Source organism: Lacerta agilis, chromosome 8, assembly GCF_009819535.1.
Source record: "Lacerta agilis isolate rLacAgi1 chromosome 8, rLacAgi1.pri, whole genome shotgun sequence".
Taxonomy (NCBI): Eukaryota; Metazoa; Chordata; class Lepidosauria; order Squamata; family Lacertidae; genus Lacerta; species Lacerta agilis.
The window spans coordinates 79,139,173-79,158,492 of record NC_046319.1 but is presented as its reverse complement, the minus strand read 5'-3'; the positions used below and the strand labels follow the sequence as shown (position 1 = coordinate 79,158,492).

Genomic DNA, 19,320 nt, shown 5'->3' with positions numbered 1-19,320 from the left:
CAGGATTGCAGTTTTGAGCTGCCTGAAAAATACTTAAAAGTAATGGGAGCTATTAACAGCTACAGCAGTGGTTCTTTTCTGTATAGCTATTGACCAAATAACACACATACAGATATGTGACATTTTGGGGAAATCCCCAATGTGGTGGGGCTACAGATATTTTAAATGCCCACTACAAACTACAATTTCCAGGATTCTCTGGGGGACATCGTAACAACGTTGTAAAAGCTAATATGAGTCTGTATTGTAGATACTTTACTTGGTAGGATAACCTCAAGCGGGTGGTCTCAAATTAGTGGGCCATAGGGGAGGAGGCAGCTTATTAGGTAGGACAGGGTTCTTCTGGGAAACACCCAGTGCTGCACACTTAAGGATCCAGGGCCACACAGGGCATGAGGTTTTTTTCCAGGTAGTAATATCAAATTACATGGGCTGTATATTTCGTCTTAGGTTGAGGAGAAGGAAAGCCAGGATGATAAGGATTTCCAAGAAGGCATGCAAAAGAAGAGGAAGAGGCGATCTCGTCCGAAATCTCTTTTCATCCCACCTCCTCCACCTGTTCTCATTGGGATACAGCCTGGCGCTGGAGGATGCTTTCAGAGTAACCTCCGTTCACCTGTCTTCCTCATGGACCACCTCATCCAAGGCTTAGTCCAGTGCTCCCCTTATACGCCACCTCCAATGCTCTCTCCCATTCGTGAGGGGTCAGGGCTGTATTTCAACACACTCTGTTCTTCCTCTACAAATGCTGCTTCTGCCAAGATGTACACCTCTGTTCTAGGTATTTAAAACAACCATCTTTCTATGACTGAATATACAAAGCAGTATTGTACTGAGTGAGGCCGCTCATTAATCTGGCCTAATGCTGTCTAATCTGACTGGCAGCAGCTTCCTGCAGTCTTCACTGTGTTTGTTGTTAACATCATTATCATTATTCATACTTTGCAATTTTAGATGGAATGGATGGAGCCCTTTTGTTCTCTCTTGTGAAAGATACCACCAAGATCAGCATAGAACCGTAAGTGAGGGAATGATGACAAATGGTAAACAAATCCATTAATATCTTTTACTATGTTCTTTCTCATAGATTTGTAGCTGGGCACATGTAAGAATGTTGTGAGTCATTCTAAAATTCTTACACCCTATGTTTTCTACCCACATCATCGCTGCTTGGCCATTTCAGATCTCATTCACTTTAATTTAAGAACACAAACACACCAATCCCTGCATCTCAGACTGCTTTCTGTGCCGCTGTTAGGTGGTTACCATCTGCTTGCATTACTTGTGCTTTGTTTATATTTTGACACTGAAAAGCAATTACTCCCTTACAGGATGGAGGAGGGTGTTCTTGTGTCATTAAAGTAATCAGCACTCTGGTTATCTCTTGGCCTGTTCTAAACAAGCAATTAATACCCTTAGCAGAAAAACCACAAAAAGTTCCAGCAGATAATGTCCAGAATTAAGTCACTGCAGCCTGTAAAACACATGGATATTAAGGGGGTTGTTAAATTTGCCCCCCAAAAAGAGCAATCTATAAACAGCTCCAGTTCCAGGAGAACCCAAGTACAGGGATCCCTCACAGAAGCCTTTCCAAGTCTTAAGATGTGAACTGACCTTTGGAGCAGAGGAATGAAATGCTAGGCCAGGTCGTTTTGCTGTACAGGCACTACGGTAAGTCATGAGAACATCCTTCAGATCCATTTTAAATTTAGGAAGACTTCCTCTTCGTTTAAAAGTTAAGCAGGCCCTTAAAATTGTGGTGCTGTCAGGTTTTTCTGTAGTTGTTCAATGCTACTTCATCTATATGACAAAACAAATATTTCATCCGCTGAAGTCTCATAAAGCTCACATGAACTAAATCCTTTATAATTAAATAGACAGGATGGGAAGAACACTGCCAACGTCTTTGACAAAATTAGAATCAGAACAGATTGAAACCAGTATATTCACTGCTTTCTTTAAACTTTACCTCCCCGCTCTATTCAGGACCGAACTAGACAATATGTTAAATTTGTGTCTGTGTAAATTGTCTTGTTTTTACTTTTAAAAGAGCCATGTGGAGGAGGCTTTTGGGCTCAGAGTGGCAGTATCTGGTGGTGGGATAATAACTTGGTGGAAACAAAATAGAAAATTCTTTCCAGTAGCACCTTAGAGACCAATTGAGTTTGTTCTTGGTATGAGCTTTCGTGTGCATGCACAGAAAGCTCATACCAAGAACAAACTCAGTTGGTCTCTAAGGTGCTACTGGAAAGAATTTTCTATTTTGTTTCGACTATGGCAGACCAACACGGCTACCCACCTGTAACTGGAACTTGGTGGAAGTGGGGGGTGCAGATTTTTACCACGTCATGACACAGAGGAAAGGGTTTAACCCTCCCTGTATGCTATGATCCCAATTCTGATCAGGCCCTACCTCTGTATTCTTTTCTAAAGTAAATATGCATGCATGCAGAGCCGTCTCATGCATAGAGGCCGGTGGCGCGGCGCGCCAGGGCGCAGGGCACCCCAGGGGCGCCCCCGTGAGCCCGCCGGCATACCGGGCTCCCCCCCCAACCCGCCCCCGCCCCCATGGGCAGGCAGGCACTCGCGCGCCGGCGGGCGGGCGGGCTGTAAGCCGCCCGCCCTCGCCTCCCGGAGCCCCAGCTGGAGCGCTGAAGCGGCGCGGGGCTTTGCGCGGCCTTCCAGCACTCCAGCTGGGGCTCTGGGAGGCGAGGGCGACCGGCTTGCAGCCCGCCCCCCCGCCGGCTTGCAGCCCGCCCTCCCGCCGGTGCGCGAGCGCCCGTCCGCCCGCCCCTCATCCTCCGCCCGCCGGAGCGCGGGCGCCCGCTCCAACGCCACGCCTCTCATCCCCCGCTCGCCCACCCCCCCTCCCGAGGGGCGGCCAGCGCGGGAGGGAGGCGGGCGGAGAGGCGGCAGGCTGGGGGCGCCGAGGGATCGCTGCGCCAGGGCGGCAGATCCCTCTAAGACGGGCCTGCATGCATGCATGCATGTACTTAATGACTCATCTAGCCTGGCCCTCGGTGAAATCCAATATGTTAATTGTTTGTTTTCTGTTAGTATTTTTAGGCTTAACCTGTAGGAGATTAAGCATTTTAGTCATTTTGCATTACTGTTTGGATGCGTGTCATGATTTTGCCGGACAATGGCAGATGTAGGCCAAAGTGCAGATACCTTTTGTCACGGGACAGTCATCACAGGACAGTCAGAGGAAGGTTGTGAGCAGAGGGGGGGGGGAGAAAGGAATGAGACAGAGGCTGTGGAGAGCAGTAGAGATGAACAAGAGGAGAGGGAGGAGAAAGTGTTAAGCGGAAACAGGTGGAGGAGGATGTTGCGGAGGGTCAGGGAAGGAAGGAGAGGAGCAGTGAAAGAGGAGTTTGCCCAAACTTCTCTGCTGGGGGTGGTCCCACAAGCGGGCAGTGCTGGCCAACTGACAGTGAGGGATGGGATGCTTGAGAAATGAGCTCTGCTTTGTAAATATGTATATAATAAATACTACGTTAAAGCAAGCAGCCTAGCAAGTGGATTTTCTCGCGAGAGGCTCACACACTACCCTGACACCTTTTTGCTGGCTTTGTTCTGTATAAGGCCAGACTTGTAAACAACCCTTCTCTCTTTTCCAGCTATGTGTGCATTTGATGTCCCGCATAGATGTGTTCTGTAAACTTGTAAAAATACCACTCCTTTATTTGAAGTGCTTTAGAAAGGGGACCCACCAGCAGTTTTAGCCATTGAGACATACAATTTATTGCAGGTCCAAGGGCAAAGAGGTAATTCTGTTAAGATTGGCTAGGGGTTCCCCATGAGTTTGTTGCTTTGCAATAAACTGACATTGGTGAGAGGTGTGATAATAATAATAAATAATAATAATAATAATAATAGTAATTTATTTGTACCCCACCCATCTGGCTGGGTCTCCCCAGCCACTCTGGGCGGCTTCCAACAAATACATTAAAATATCACAGATTAAAAACTTCTCTAAACACAGAACTGAAGTAGAATAACTTTTGAACATGGAGCATCTTCTGACTAAAGGCGGTTCGAATGACCTTCCAGCCATGCAGCAAAAAAAAAAAAAAGCAAAACCCAAGAACCCCCCCCCCCAAGTAATCCAAGCGGTTCATGTTTTGCTAGTGCCCTAAGACCAAGGTTCAGTTTTATGAACCCAGAGAAGCTTCTCAAACAAAGGCCTTGAGCAAATAAAAATACTTTATAAACAGCTGCTTGTAACTTCTCAGGGTGGAAAGTGCTGTAGGTTTTTGTCTCTGCTGGAAGGTAGACTTTAATATGCCTGCCTCTTCATGCCTTATAAAGATTGAGATTAACAAAGCCCTAATCAAAATATATTAAAAAATCCTTCCAGTAGCACCTTAGAGACCAACTAACTTTGTTCTTGGTATAAGCTTGCGTGTGCATGCCCACTTCTTCAGATAATCTACCTGAATCTAAAGCCCTAATCATTCTTTTTTAAAATAAAATAAAATGGGTTTTGGCCTTTTCATCATTAGTTCTTCTGTTTACCTTTGTCTTAACTTTTATCCTGATGTTCTTTTAAGTCCTTTAGCAGGTTTACTTGACGTTTGGATGCATGCAGTCTTTTATTTGTTATACGTTATTCAGCATTTTTCGTAAAAATCATGTCTCAAAGCACCTACGCCAGGTGGAGGGTTTCTGCTGCACCCTGGCCCCCACAACACTCATTACACCGAAGGGTTGTTTTACTCCAGCATAGCAAGGTTTACTGGTTCATGTTTGTTTTTGTTGCCACATTCACCGTGCAAAATGCTGTATAGAATATGGTCATGACAGGTTTCCTCTCAGAGAACCTAGGGTGGGATTGAATGAGGTTAATTGGTAAGCTGATAGCACAGAAGAGGTAAGGCTTATGTAGCAAGAGTGGCTTTGACAGAAATAGAAGCAGGGTTTTGGATTAAAGTTGGAGTTGGTGAATGGGGTGGTAGAGAGAACAGGGAGGCAGTTTCTGGTGCAAGAGGCATCGTGGAGTAAGGGGAGCAAAGGAAAGCTCAGCAGTAGATGAGTCTGAATGCCAAGTAGCTTGCCATGCTGGAGTACTGTTAACAAGATTGGGTTAACTTGCCGATGGGTTAAATGTACCCAGTAACAAGATAAATCTGTAACAGGATTAGCCTCTGATTAGTCAAAGTGAGTTTTGTGTAGGTCTTGCTGGAGCAAGTATGGAAAACGGCAGGTTCCCTCTGCCTGGCATCAGAGGCAGCTGTCTCAACGAACGCTTGTGTAGATAACGGTGTACCTTCCCTTTTAACATACTACATTTTTGAAAAGCTGGGAGGAAACCCCTAGAAACTGCTCTGCCTCATCATTTGTGTTTCTTCTTATTTCTTCCCTTACACTTCTCACTTCTGCAAATTCATCTCCTTTGTTCCCTTCCAGTCCTTGTGCCGGCTGTTCTAGATTCCTACACTGCCACCCTTCCCTTCTTTCCCCTCCATTCAACCAACTCCTCCCTACAAAACTGTTTATGTGCCCAGACTTCATTTATATCATGTGTCCAGGTAAGGTTCCACTGTCCCTCTCACTCTTTTATATCAAAATTAAAAAATTCCTTCCAGTACCACCAACTAAGTTTGTTATTGGTATGAGCTTTCGTGTGCATGCACACTTGAAGTGTGCATGCACACGAAAGCTCATACCAATAACAAACTTAGTTGGTGCTACTGGAAGGAATTTTTTGTTTTGTTTCAACAGCGGCAGACCAACACAGCTATCTACCTGTAACTAGAACTCTTTTATCACCCACTCTTCACCTTTGCCTTGTCCTCCTAGGGTCTAAGCTGTAAGACATTTGGACATGGACTTTGTCCCTTCTGTCCATCACTTGTAAAGTGTTGAATAACAGTAATAAAATTGTCCCAACGAACTTGGGGGTAAGTGCAGAAGTGCTTTTGTTTCTGTTGCTGTTCCCGAGAGATTGTGTACTTTTAAGCCTCATGGACCATCTATTCGTGTGGAAATAACAACTTGGAAACTTCCTCTTTTTATCTTCCATGTTTAAATTTTAATTTTACCATCTCTTGCTTGTTTATTGTTTCTCTTCCCTCATAAGCCTTCACATTCTCCCCCCCCCCCTTTTTTCTTTCTTTACCTCACCCGTCATTTCAGGCACATTAACATTGGAAGTCGTTTCCAGGCAGAGATACCTGATCTTCAAGACGGATCATCCTTAGAAAATTGTGAGCATCCAGCCTCACTAGTGTGGAAGCCATGGGGAGATATCACAACCAACAAAGAAACACAGAAAAGAGGTGTGCAGAAATGGGGGGGGGGGGAGTTTTCCCACCTAAGGCTAACCCTCCCCAATTATACTTCGTTTTTCTTTTCTTCCGTTCCGTTGCATTTTAATTACTCTTGTGCAGACATTTGTTCATGCTTTAAAAAAAAAAAAATCTCACTTGCAGTAACAGATCTGTTAAAATTGGCCTGCTCCAGTGCGATGCCAGGGGGAGGGACCAACCTAGAACTAGCCGTGCATTGCCTGCATGAAGCCCAAGGAAACATTCTGGTAAGATGCAATAAATTCACACTAGGCAAAACACACCGGGTCTTAAGAACATAAGCATAAATTCCCCTGCTGGTTCAGGCCAGTGGCTCATCTAGTCCAGCATCCCTTTCTCACAGTGACCCAACCAGGTGCCCCTGTGGAAAGCCCACAAGAAGGACCTGAACACAACAGCACTCTGCTCGCATCTGATTCCCAGCAGCCAACGTTCAGTTCATTCATAAAATCATTACCATACTACCTCCAGCAACGGAGGTAGAACGTGGCCATTGATAGCCTTACCCTCCATGACTTGGTCTCATCTTTTAAAGCAGCCTAAGCGTGTGGCTGTCACTACGTCTTGTGAGAGCTGCTTTATTGGACTGTTGAGAATCTCGGGTTCGTTGTTTTGAAGGCTTTCGTATTTTGGGGTCGTAGGCTTTGGCCAAATGATCGGTTTAATTTATATTGGGAGTGCCCATAGCTGAATGGAACGATGCATGTTTTGTGTGCGGACGGTTCCACGCTCAATGCCTAGCGTCTCCAGTTAAAAGTTTCAAGTAGCTGGTGGTGTGAAAGACCTCAGAGAGCCAGTGATGGTCAGCATAGGCAAGACTAACCTGGGTGGAGGAACAAATCGCTGGACCTGGTAAAAGCAGCTCCCTATATTAATAAAAATTATTATTATTATTATTATTTATTTATTTGTACCCTGCCCATGTGGCGGCTTCCAACAGAGATTAAAATACATGAAAATATCACACATTAAAAACGTCCCTGAACAGGGATGCCTTCAGATGTCTTTTGAATGTAATGTTTATCTCTTTGACATGAGATGGGAGGGCGTTCCACAGGGCGGGTGCCACGACCAAGAAGGCCCTCTGCCTGGTTCCCTGTAGCTTTGCTTCTCGCAGTGAGGGAACCGCCAGAAGGCCCTCGGTGCTGGACCTCAGTGTCCAGGCAGAACGATAGGGGTGGAGACGCTCCGTCAGGTATACTGGGCCGAGGCCGTTTAGGGCTTTAAAGGTCAGCACCAACACTTTGAATTGTGCTTGGAAACGTAATGGGAGCCAATGTAGGTCTTTCAAGACCGGTGTTATGTGGTCTCGGCAGCTGCTCCCAGTCACCAGTGTAGCTGCCGCATTCTGGATTAATTGTAGTTTCCGGGTCACCTTTAAAGGTAACCCCACGTAGAGCGCATTGCAGTAGTATGTTAAGGGATATTGAAAGAGTCTATTAAATCTGGGGGTTTTTGGGTGCAGGGAGAGCAGTGGCATGCAAATGCACTTCAGTGGAGTAATCCGTTAATGGACTAAAATGTAGTCCATTGACAGGCCTAGTTTGCTTTGCCTCTGTGAAACTGTATGCTGGTTTAATATTGGTGATGAGCCACTGTGTGGTCACTTGATGCCATGCGCAGCATGCTACTGGCCAACACACATCCGCTGTATATTGATGCACAAACTGCAGAATCCATACTGCAGACTCATTGACATGGGGGGTGGCGGAGAAAACCAGCACAGAATGGCTCTCCCTCTCTGTATTGTGCAGCCTTGTAGCAGTGGAAACAGATGCACTCAGGCAACACTAGGAAAAAATATTTTCCAAGTGTTTGTGCAGAAACAGCGCCGCCTTGGGCAGCTGCCAGATGTCAACTGATAGGGAGACTGGACTCACTAATTGCAGTTAATAGGAGTCAGTCTCTTTCTCTCCCTCGTGGATTTCCACCGGTTCCCTTACTTGTTTCTACTTGGAGGGAGTTATGACAGCTTTCTCTAAAACAATTACAGGACGCACTGGAGATGCTGTTACTCCAAGGACCACAGAAGCCTCCCTTTCATCCTCTTGCTAATTATCATTACTCAGGTAAAAGCAAACTGCCTACATTAGGATATAGCCATTGCTTTCATGAAACCCATAAGTATTTATCAAGTTGCCATAGTGGCTATGTTCACGCGGCATGGTTTGTGGCTTAGCATGCATGAGTTGATTGTGCCCACTTTGCTTCTCTTCAGTAGCGCTGGGGGGGGGGGGAAACAAACCACGATCCCTGGTTTAGCATTGCCTAAGAATTCTGTGGACAGTGTTCTCGAAGCTACTAACACGAGTTTGGCCAAACTGCGAGAGGCAGTGAAGGATAGGCGTGCCTGGCGTGCTCTGGTGCATGGGGTCATGAAGAGTCGGACACGACTGAATGACTGAACAACAACAAAGAATTCTGCACAGAGGATTTTAAAACGTTTGGGTTGCATTTAATGCAATTCTGAACCTCGTTCTCAAGCAGAGTACTGCTCCATTTGTCCTTTGGGAAAGAAGAATATAAGTGCCTAATGAAATGCAAATGCATGTTCATTGCCCCCAAAATGGTGCAGAACATCATTCAAGTGCTATCGGCTGACCTCTCCTCACAGTGACTCTTTGCATGTGGGGCCACATAGTGGCATGCAGTGGGAGAAGCATTCTAGCATGTGGAAGAAAATAACACTCACTACTGTGTGCATTCTGCCTCCCAGTGTTGGAGCACTGTTCTCTCTGAGCAGTTCACATTATGTCAGCACATTCTTAAAATAGTTTTGTGTGGTGGTGATGGGCCCCCATATTGAAACTTCTTAGCAAACTAAAGGTGTAAAATTAAGGACATCAGAGGTTCTGGACTGCCAAAAATTCTAGTAATTTTTTTTTCCAATGAAGGAGGAAAATTGAAGGTTGTGATCTTAACCTTAACAGTAAACATGCAGCAAAATTAAGTATGGCCAAATGCATCCCCTCCAAAGCTTTATGATTTCATAGTTTAGGTTCGAAAAATGTTGGCGCTAACATCAGAATTAGAGAATTGAGCATTATTTGTCCATTGCTGGATGAGAAATATTGTCAACATGCTCTCACACCCTTGGTTTTTATTATTATGAAAATAATGTGAGCTGTATTAATCTCTGCAATGAATTTTAAATGCTGATTATAAACAAACCAGAGGTCCTGAAGACTTTTCCAAACACATCGATAAACCCATTATCATGCAGGTTTCCCAGTGCAGGGATAGTAGGCAGAAGAGGGGCAATAAAAGATTTTTATTTTGTGAGAGCAACGGACCATTAAGCAGATTGCCTGTCTCCTGTTTCTTGTTGCACCTCCAGGTTCACATCTGTGGACTCCTGCAGAGAAGCAGTTGTTCAAGAAGGCTTTTGGCTTGCACAAAAAGGATTTTTACCTCATACAGAAGAAGGTAGGGCCTTCAGTTGGCAGTGGAGCCATCTTTCAGGCTGCTTCATCTCACTAAACAAAGTGTCTCCCCTCCAATATTTAATCTGAAGGTTATCCAGTAGTGTTTGGGTTTGAGTTTTTTTTAAACCCTGTTTTAGGATCTTTTGTTGGCATTTAAAGCCCATGATTATGTGGTCATGTGTATTATAGCATTTTGGGATTATTTTGTGCAAAGAAGTTCCCTGCTCACAAATTACCTGCAGCTGAATCTAACCCCAGATCCACAGGAACAGCATGAAGAGAAAACGGAAACAATATATATATGCTGTATATTTAACGTTGTATTAGTTGCTCCTTTGTTCACTTTGATTTTTTCTCCCTCTTTCCCCCTCCCCCCCATCCTTTTTAATAGATACAAACTAAGACTGTTTCCCAGTGTGTTGAATACTACTATAGCTGGAAAAAAATACTAAAATTTGACTGCAGTCGAGCACAATTAGTAGAAAAGAGGCCCAAGAGAGAGCAGGATGAGGTAGAAATGGATGAAGAAAAGGTATATAAGAGATTGATGGGGATCTGGCAGAGGTTTAACTGACTGATTTAAAGCTGTGCCCTTTACCTTTCCCTCCCTGCTTTAGGAAAGGTAACATTCACCGCAGCAAACTCTCCTGGGGACAACGGCTTTTCCTTACCAGCTTCCTCACGCGTCTGTTGAAACAGATGCTTGTCTACGAAAGCTCATGCAGCAATAAATGTATTGGTATTTAAGGTGTCCTGGGACTCTCTTGTTTTTACTACGAAAGACTAACGTGTCTGGCTCTTTTTTAGGGCGTGGAGGAGAAGCTCGGTTTCCATAGCTGTAGATGCCCTCGGTATCATTCATGTGCCCTTTTCTTTTTGTAAACGGTGGGGGTGGAGTTCTGATGAGGGCAGTGACATATATCGGGCAGGTGAACTTACCACAGCTCAGCACAGAATTCCTGCATCCCTTGCAATGACTGCCATTTGATCATCTTTGTGTATCTTTTAAAATCAGTCTTTTGATCAGCACCATCACACTCTCTTTGCTATAATTTAAAAAGAAGTGAAATGCCTCTTAAATGAAATAGCGTTTTAGCATTATGACGCTATGTTTAAAACAGTGCTGAAAAACTGAAATCTCTTGTGCCATTGTCACAGGAGCGACCAGAAAGGTGTTTTGTTTTGAATCGCTGTTTTATTAACAGCTTTGCTGTTACAGCACAGATAACCTTTTTTAAAAGAATACACTTTAACAAAATGGAAAACTGAAACTTGTTAACATGGCAATGACTAGAAAGGGTTCTTTATGCATTATTGTGCATTCATTCAAGCATTTATACCTTGCTCTTCAGGTGGAAAAGCTCCCAGAGCAGTTTACAAATCAATAAAATTAACACAATCTCTGCCAGATTAGGCATGATTTTGCTAAACACTTTGGAGTTGGGTATCAGCAGTAAGCCATCTTGCAATAATTTTTCATTTATACTTAATTGATGGAGATACAGATAAGTTAGGACGTCTGTAATCTCTACTTGAAGGATCATTTCGACATTTCATTTTAAATTCATTACCTTTGCTACCTTCTTTGGAGAGCAATATCTGATATTTTTGACACTGATTTTGAAATACTACTTCCTTGACGTTAAGTTTTTCAAATACTGTGTAGTCCATATTGATAGTTTCCTTCTCTGTGATGTTTAAATCAGGTTACTTCTAACTTGGAAATACCATTTACAGGTAGGTAGCCATGTTGGTCTGCCATAGTCAAAACAAAATAAAAAATTCCTTCCAGTAGCACCTTAGAGACCAACTAAGTTTGTTCTTGGTATGAGCTTTCGTGTGCATGCACACTTCTTCAGATACACTGAAATAGAAGTCACCAGACCCTTGGAAATACCAGTACACTATAGGGGAATTAGAATTCAACCCCCCCCCCTTCATTTCAGTTTCTTATTTTTGTGTCTTGCCCTGGGATCCCTTTGTGAAGAAAGGCAAGTTAGAAATACCTGAAAATAAGTAACGCTCTTTCATTTAAGTGGTATTTCAGTAATATATATATATCAAAATATTGCTGGAAAAGACTGATTAAAATGGCACCTATTGTAAAGGTTAATTAATGGTGAAGGTGCACTGAGCTTCAAGCAACTGCTGGGTTAAATTGCACCTTCTCATTCCCTGCCCATTGCATTTATGTCCTGCCCCCTGTTGTGGACAGAACAAAATGGGATGTACATACAGAAGAAGGCGTAGTATCCCCAATAGTGTGGGAGGTGCATTGCAGTTCTGCTTGTGGCTTTCATCGGAAAAGCAGCGATTGGATATCACTAGGAGCCACCCACCTGGAGGCCGCTCTAGGCTGGCCCATCCTTTCCGGAAGGAGCCCAAGAACTGCTGTGTTGGTTTAAACTGGATGCTGCAACCTCTTTGTAGATGCAGCTTGTGCATTTTCTCAGAAGGGCTGAGAATTTGATTTTATCCTTAAAACAGCAGCTGAGGTTCTCAGGAATCCGAATCCTGCGCCAGTTCCACATTCCATATAGAATTGGGTATAGGCGAAATTATGAAAGGTGCCTACTTGAAGCCCTGGTGAGAATTCATTGTACCACAGGATATGTAAAAAATGATTCTTAACTTTCGATAAAGAAATGAAACACATTTGAATCCTTGCCCCCAAAATAAACTGGATGAAGGGGCAAAGCAGAAGATGTCAACCACATGACATCATTCATTTTCTTTAGTAAATAGCAGTGTTGAGGGAGTTGATGCCTTTAACATTTTGCCCTTGGCTGTGGTCCGTGTCGGAGCTGGAGCTGATTCAGATGAGGACCTTAACCAGGGCAAAGAGTTAAAGATCTCCATTCCCCATGCTGCTGCTATTTGTTTCAATAAAAACAAGCACTTGGCAGCCATTATTTGATTAACTTCATGCCCCTCCCTTTAACCCTTCGTCTAGCTTGCTTTGGGAGCAAGGATGGGAGCGAATGGAGTTCAGATCCACATCTTGCCTCTGAATGTTCTGCATCTCCTGAATACTACATTCCTTTCAGTGTGGTTCAGATTTGATACCATCTCAAAATGCTAAGGTGCCACCAGCGTCTCCAGCTACATTGGAAAGATAATGAATTTATCTTCGAATTCTTTATTGGGCTTTGCCAGAAACTTAATAATAGTGTGAGAAGGAAAAGTGCTTCTGTGTAAAACACAAATGTTTCATGACTTGCAGATAGCGTGCAGCCCAAAGAAACGGCACTGCCACCTGCCTAAACAGGAGAATAAGCTAAAACCAAGGAATTACAAAAAATCAGCACAGAGCACTTTCAGTCCAGCCAGCAGCCAGAAAGAAACTTTAGATAGGCCCAGAAGCACAGGCAGTCAGGGTGTGTTCCCATGTAAAGAATGTACAAGGTAACAATTCAACGTTTTGGTTTCTTGTGCCATTTTTTTTAAAAAATAAGTCCACTTGGTGCTTAGCCATAAATTTGTTCCCAGCCCCCCCCCTTTATAATTGACTCACTATGGCACTTTGGGAAGGGTTCATGCCGATTGTCACCCTTTGTGCCAATCACTAAGCGAGAAAGAAAACCCCACCCTTTGCCAAGGGGGAGATCATATTCTTCCTATTGCACCGAAACTGGGATTATGTGTGCGCCACGCACGCATTGCTGTAGCATCTCACCTGAGTACTGAAAAACCCTGGCCTTTGTCTCCCGTTTACATCTAGAGTGTTTGACAAGATAAAAAGCCGGAATGCTCACATGAAGCGCCATCGGCTGCAGGACCAGATGGAACCAATGATAAAGATTAAGTGGCCCATGAAGCATCTGAAAAATGAGCCAGAGAAGCAAGAAAGGAACTCGGATGTTGATTTCCTCCAGTGGTAACTGGGAAGGCGCAGTTTCAGGGTGAGAATGCCAGTCAACTAGAAAGTGCCAGTGAAACCAGCCAAGATTTGAGTTTTTGGTGTGTGTTTTAACCCTATAGCACAGGGGTCAGCAAACTTGCCGCGCCTCAGGCTGGTGTCTCAAGCGCCGATCGCATGGAGGGTGGGGGAGTGCATGCTATTTCCGACGCACTTCCGGGTCGGAGGAGCACAGGAAATAGCTTGTGCGCATGTGCACGGGCCGCCTCCGACCTGGATGTGCACTGGAAATAACACATGCACACAAGCTATTTCTGGGACTCCTCCAACCCGGAAGTGGGCAGTCGCGCAGCGCAGCATCAGTAAGAGCAGGCGGGGTGTGTGTCGATGCGGGCTTTATAACAAGTCCCTCAGGCCTTATCCGGCCCGCAGACCTTAGTTTGGGGACCCCTGCTATAGCATCTGTTCATTCACTTGAGCGGGTTGAAATTAGGTTCATGCACTCTACACAATAGCCCCTTTATGCTACTGGGAGCATAGGAACTGATATTTTTAAGAAAATAAAAATACTCATAAATAGCTTCTAGCTTGAACTCAGCTGAACTGGAAGTACTTTCAAATGGGCATCCATTTGTGGCTATTGTGGGGCAGAATTTGATAGTATGGATGGCACAGGGCTGCTATCCAAAAACAGCCCACCTGCTTTTCTGACCTTCCATAAAGTCTGGTAGCAAAATTCAGCATGTGATTGGACATCGCACTGTGTGTCTCCTCAACGCCTGTGGAGGCAGCCAGTGGCGAGAGGGAGGGAGCAGGGAAATCCTGAGTGTTGGTATCACATCATGTGATGCGTTTCACAAGATGGGGCAGAGAATGAGAACACGCGGGGGGAGCCTTGTTGCGGCAATGATAATCCTTGTGTAGGATGGGCTCGTAGGATACAACCCTTGATTCCATTTTCGGGAGCAGCCCTGTGCCAGCCATGACATCTAGTGAAAGGCAGGGTGTGCTAGGTGTTGACTTGAGCACCATTAAAACTTCGGCTGGGGTCGGGTTTGATGAAAATAAAAAAGGATTATGGCATTCAGTTGGCTCATGCTTAAATTTACCATAGAGAAGGAGGTGTGTGAGTTAATTGAGTCTGCATTAAATTCCAATTATCCACAGTTGTAAGGGTCCTATACAGCTGCCAATAACTGTAAAATAGCTTTTGCTCAATTACAGGGATGCATGTTCATGCTTTCGTTCAATTACAGAATGAAAGCCTGCGTGGTTCTGCTGAAATGTTATGAGTAACCCCGTTCTCCCACTCCCATCTCTTCCAGGGTTCTGTTATTTTTTTGGAGGACAGACGGAGTAGGACAATCAATGAGAAATCACCATTGTATTTAGTATCTTTTTTGTGATTGATGTTCACACAACTGCTTTTTGATTCACGCTGTAGTACCACATTGATCTGCGTTATTGTTATTTTGTATGCACTCACAGTGTTGCTTAATTAAATTGGGTTCCACAACTGAAGTTGTAAAGTCGTTCCGGATTCTTACACCAGAGGATAAACATCCAGACATGTGGGGAGGGAAGGGGGCAACAGCCATCACAGTCGCTGGTGGGACTCAAACTACAGGCCTTCTAGGAGCTGTGCTGGATTGCGGTATACTGAACCACTCCAGCTCTTTGGAAACCATAGATTTACTTGGGCCCAAGTAATTGGAATAGCACTTTCCCTTATTCAACTCTGGGAAAACTTATTGGGTTAGCATTTCTTGTATATTTCCCTTTTGTCAGTAACTAGCAGCGTGTTCAAGAAAGAATTTGTGCATCTAGCTCAGTGTTTCCCAAACGTGGGTCTCCAGCTGTTTTTGAACTACAGTTCCCACCATCCCTGACCACTGGTCCTGCTAGCTAAGGATAATGGGAGTTGTAGTCCAGAAACATTTTGCCCAGCCCTCAAGTTTCATGCTTCACCCAGTCTCTGCAGAAAGACACAATACCCCTTCAGTGAGCGGCAGTCAGTTTTTTGGCAGTGACCTGTAACTAATCACTGCTTATCGGGCCCGATTCGTGTTACATGAAAAGCACTTTCTTGCGATGGGGGTCCATGCAGGCCCAACGTGAGTGTTGCTTCTTCCCTAGAGAAGGTGCAAGAGGAAGATACAACCTACCTTTTATGGAGTCTGATGAGACTAAATTGCCATCGAGTTTAACCTCAGACTGCAGTGGGGCAATACACATCCACCACCCCCACCACCTCCAGCTACACAGTTCAAATTAGGAAGAGAGGGTGTACTGCAGAAAACAAATTCCTTTATGTGAGTTTCCCATAAAAAATCCAAACCACTATAGGAGAGGCAGGATGTTTCCTTGCTAGTTCCCCTCACACACATCCTGTGCTGCGGTAGGAAACGAGCTGGGCAGAGGTGAATCCAGATCTGGGTTCAATACAAGTTATAGTTAAAACATGCAAGGAGTTTTGCATCAGCTGCTGCACACTCACCCATAGGGTTTCAGCAGTGATAGTCTCTTCTGCAACTGCATATTCTAACTTGATGCTGCAGTTATCAAGTACTTGACATACTTGTGTAAAAGATGTTAAAACTTAGCAGCTAGAAGATAACCTACCTATAAGTCACAGTTGTAGTCACTTAGGGCCAGGTGTGGGAAACCTTTTGCTTCCAAATGGTGTTGAAACTACAGTTCCCCTGATGCCTGGCCATTCACTGTGCTTTCTGGGATTGATGAGCTATAGTTCGACAGCAGCTGGAGGGTCAAAGGTTCCCCACACTAGAGATTTATTTATTTATTTTATATACCGCTTGACTGTAGAAAGAAACCACAAAGCGGTTTAGTGTGCATATGTCTGCACCATAGCTGTCAACTTAGCCTGGAGAAGAGAAGGTTAAGGGGTGAGATGATAGCCATGTTCAAATATATAAAAGGATGTCATATAGAGGAGGGAGAAAGGTTGTTTTCTGCTGCTCCAGAGAAGCGGACACGGAGCAATGGATTCACTACAAGAAAAGATTCCACCTAAACATTAGGAAGAACTTCCTGACAGTAAGAGCTGTTGGACAGTGGAATTTACTGCCAAGGAGTGTGGTGGAGTCTCCTTCTTTGGAGGTCTTTTAAGTGGAGGCTTGACAGCCATCTGTCTGGAATGCTTGGATGGTGTTTCCTGCTTGGCAGGGGGTTGGACTGGATAATAATAATAATAATATTTATTATTTGTACCCCGCCCATCTGGCTGGATTTCCCCAGCCACTCTGGGCGGCTTCCAACAGAAATCAAATACAAAAATATCAAACATTAAAAACTTCCCTAAAAAGGGCTGCCTTCAGGTTTTTTCTGAATGTCAGGTAGTTGTTTATTTCCCTGACCTGTGATGGGATGGCCCTTGTGGTCTCTTCCAACTCTATGATTCTATGATTCTAACTTTTCCCTTTTTTAAAAGAGAAATTCCCTTATTCCGAATAGGATTCCTTGCAAGAAAAGGAAAAAGTTGACAGCTATGGTCTGCACTAGTGTATTCATGCATATGTGGGTGTGAATCTACACATGAGCACTTTCCAATTGTATACCTCTGAATCTAAATGTTTCCTGTGATACAGTTTCACTGTGCATTGTCTCCTCCCCACAATTAGGACTTCCCCACCCACCCTAAGTTTTGGAAATCTGAGGTCCGTTGTGGCATACGTATATGTATTTTTACCTGTAGCACATACTCTTTTAAAAAAAAGATATTTTTTGAAATACAAATTTTCTGAGATACCAGATTTGCACAAAAGATCAGTTCAAAATAAATCAATATTTATATGTGCTTGTTCTAAGGATTTGGAGTTGGTCACATAGAATTGTGGAGTTGGAAAGGGACCACAAGAGTCATCTAGCCCAACCCCCTGCAATGCAGGAATCTCAAACTAAATTAAAAGTATGAAAGGCTGATGCATCCCTTTTCCTTTCCCACCTTCTGTACCTGCAAGGGCAAACTTATTTTTAACGCAGCCGATTCTTGGAAGAGCAGTTTTGTGCAAGGGAGTCCCTTTGAAAAGTAAGTACAATGGAAAAGGGCAGTCCTACATCTTTTGCTTTGGGCTCATGGAAGGAGGGTGTGGTGCAACAGACAGCAATTTCACATGTTCTAAAACAAAACAAAAAACCCACCCATGCAATGATGTTCAGTGCATCCTCAGCCAGGTAATGTGCCTTTCTGTATTGGATTTTCTACCCTTATTGGATTATCTGCAGCTCAGAGGAATCTGAATTTACTAGTGGGAAAGTGCAGGCTGCCGGGACTGCACTTGAAAGACCCAACAATAACAGAGAAGCAGCTTCAAATCAACATCAAACTCCCATGTCGATAAGCCCCGTAGGTTCTATGGTTTTCAGCTTTCGATTAAAGTTCCTAAGCCCTCTATGGCCTAATGTGAAACGGAATAATGTATTTTCCCGTTATTTGAGCTTAACCTATTGCATATTTTAAAGCTTTTGCCTGAATCCTAGCTCCATCTTTGGCAACCCCATGATTCAGGCTTTATAGTCTCTGTAGCATAGATGAAACAGTGGGTCATGTAATGTTCCAATGAGGCTGAAGTAGAGAGAGACTGGACAGTGATTCTGGATAAGGTGCACTGTTTCGATGTTACTTCTTTAGCAAAATCATAGGTAACTGAAATTTTAGACTGGAAAATAGATACAGTGGTGCCCCGCTAGACGAAAATAATTCGTTCTGCGAATTTTTCATCTAGCGGTTTTTTCGTCTAGCGAAGCGGCAATGCAAACCGCGGTTTTCACTAGACGAAAAAAAAAGTTTTTTTCGTCTTGCGAGGCAGCCACATAGACAATTTCGTCTTGCGGGGCAGCCTTCCGCTAGACGAATGCCTTTGTCTAGCGAGGCATTCGTCTAGCAGGGCACCCCTGTACAAATATATAAAATATACTAACATGGTAGTATATTCATGTTAGTATATTTTATATGCTACAGAGACTTTTTCAAACTTTGCTGTTCTGCTCAGTTGTATTTGATGGCACAGAGACTTTTTCACACTTTGCCATTTTGCATTTGTTGCTATTGTATATCATTGGTATAATAGAGTTTTTCTAGAACTGATATGTTGCTTTCGCTCTGGGTCTCGTGTTGCCTTGTTTGTTGGTTCTCGGTTGAGCTGCAACACGGGTTCATTTTGCTTCTAGAGCCATTTGCCGGACATCTCGGGCGACTAGCCACCTTGCTTGCCCTTTTGCAGCTAGCCCCTAGGGCAGCTGAAATTTGGCTACTACTGGACAGGCTTATCAGTTTGTGTATTTCAGAACAAAACTTAGCAGTTATATAAACATCAGCAGAGCCCATGGACAACAAAACTGAACTATTTTTTTAAATTTTTATTTTGTCCATTGAAAATGCTCATCTTTCCAGTTAGACCCAGTGTTACCCTTTTAAAGTACCGCACCTTGAAGCAGGTTATTATTGCACCATTATTTTGCATAAGCAGCATAGCGATGAAAAGAAAAATCACAAACACAAACTTGTGTAACTTGGCAGTGGTGTCGGTGGCGGATTTCATTTGGAATTCTTCAGCTGCTGTTTCTTTTCTCCAGATGGCTTTGTTTTTATTTAAGATGGCGAAGGCGGTGAGGGAAAGCGAGTTTTCGGCCTCGCTAGTGAATAGTCCGGTCCAAGTTCTTGGAAAGCCAGTGGGATTTACGTGACTTACCCATTTCATTTTAT

At 44.0% G+C, this 19,320-nt stretch overlaps 1 protein-coding gene across 5 annotated transcripts in view; it reads left to right on the top strand.

Moving 5' to 3' along the window:
* ZNF541 (zinc finger protein 541) overlaps positions 1-15,116 on the top strand; it is a 36,152-nt gene extending 21,036 nt beyond the window's left edge. For 3 of the 5 annotated variants that reach the window (XM_033158497.1, XM_033158496.1, XM_033158499.1), the window contains 10 exons: positions 451-781; positions 955-1,018; positions 6,139-6,281; positions 6,435-6,538; positions 8,305-8,380; positions 9,649-9,737; positions 10,128-10,268; positions 12,960-13,141; positions 13,458-13,638; positions 14,921-15,116. In XM_033158497.1, the coding sequence (XP_033014388.1) occupies positions 451-781; positions 955-1,018; positions 6,139-6,281; positions 6,435-6,538; positions 8,305-8,380; positions 9,649-9,737; positions 10,128-10,268; positions 12,960-13,141; positions 13,458-13,617 (1,290 nt within the window). In that variant the 3' untranslated portion in view covers positions 13,618-13,638; positions 14,921-15,116. Of the gene's footprint in view, positions 1-450; positions 782-954; positions 1,019-6,138; positions 6,282-6,434; positions 6,539-8,304; positions 8,381-9,648; positions 9,738-10,127; positions 10,269-10,353; positions 10,488-12,959; positions 13,142-13,457; positions 13,639-14,920 lie in introns of those variants that run through there. The other 2 variants (XM_033158501.1, XM_033158500.1) reach the window with 2 other exon arrangements.
* Positions 15,117-19,320: the final 4,204 nt, after the last annotated feature.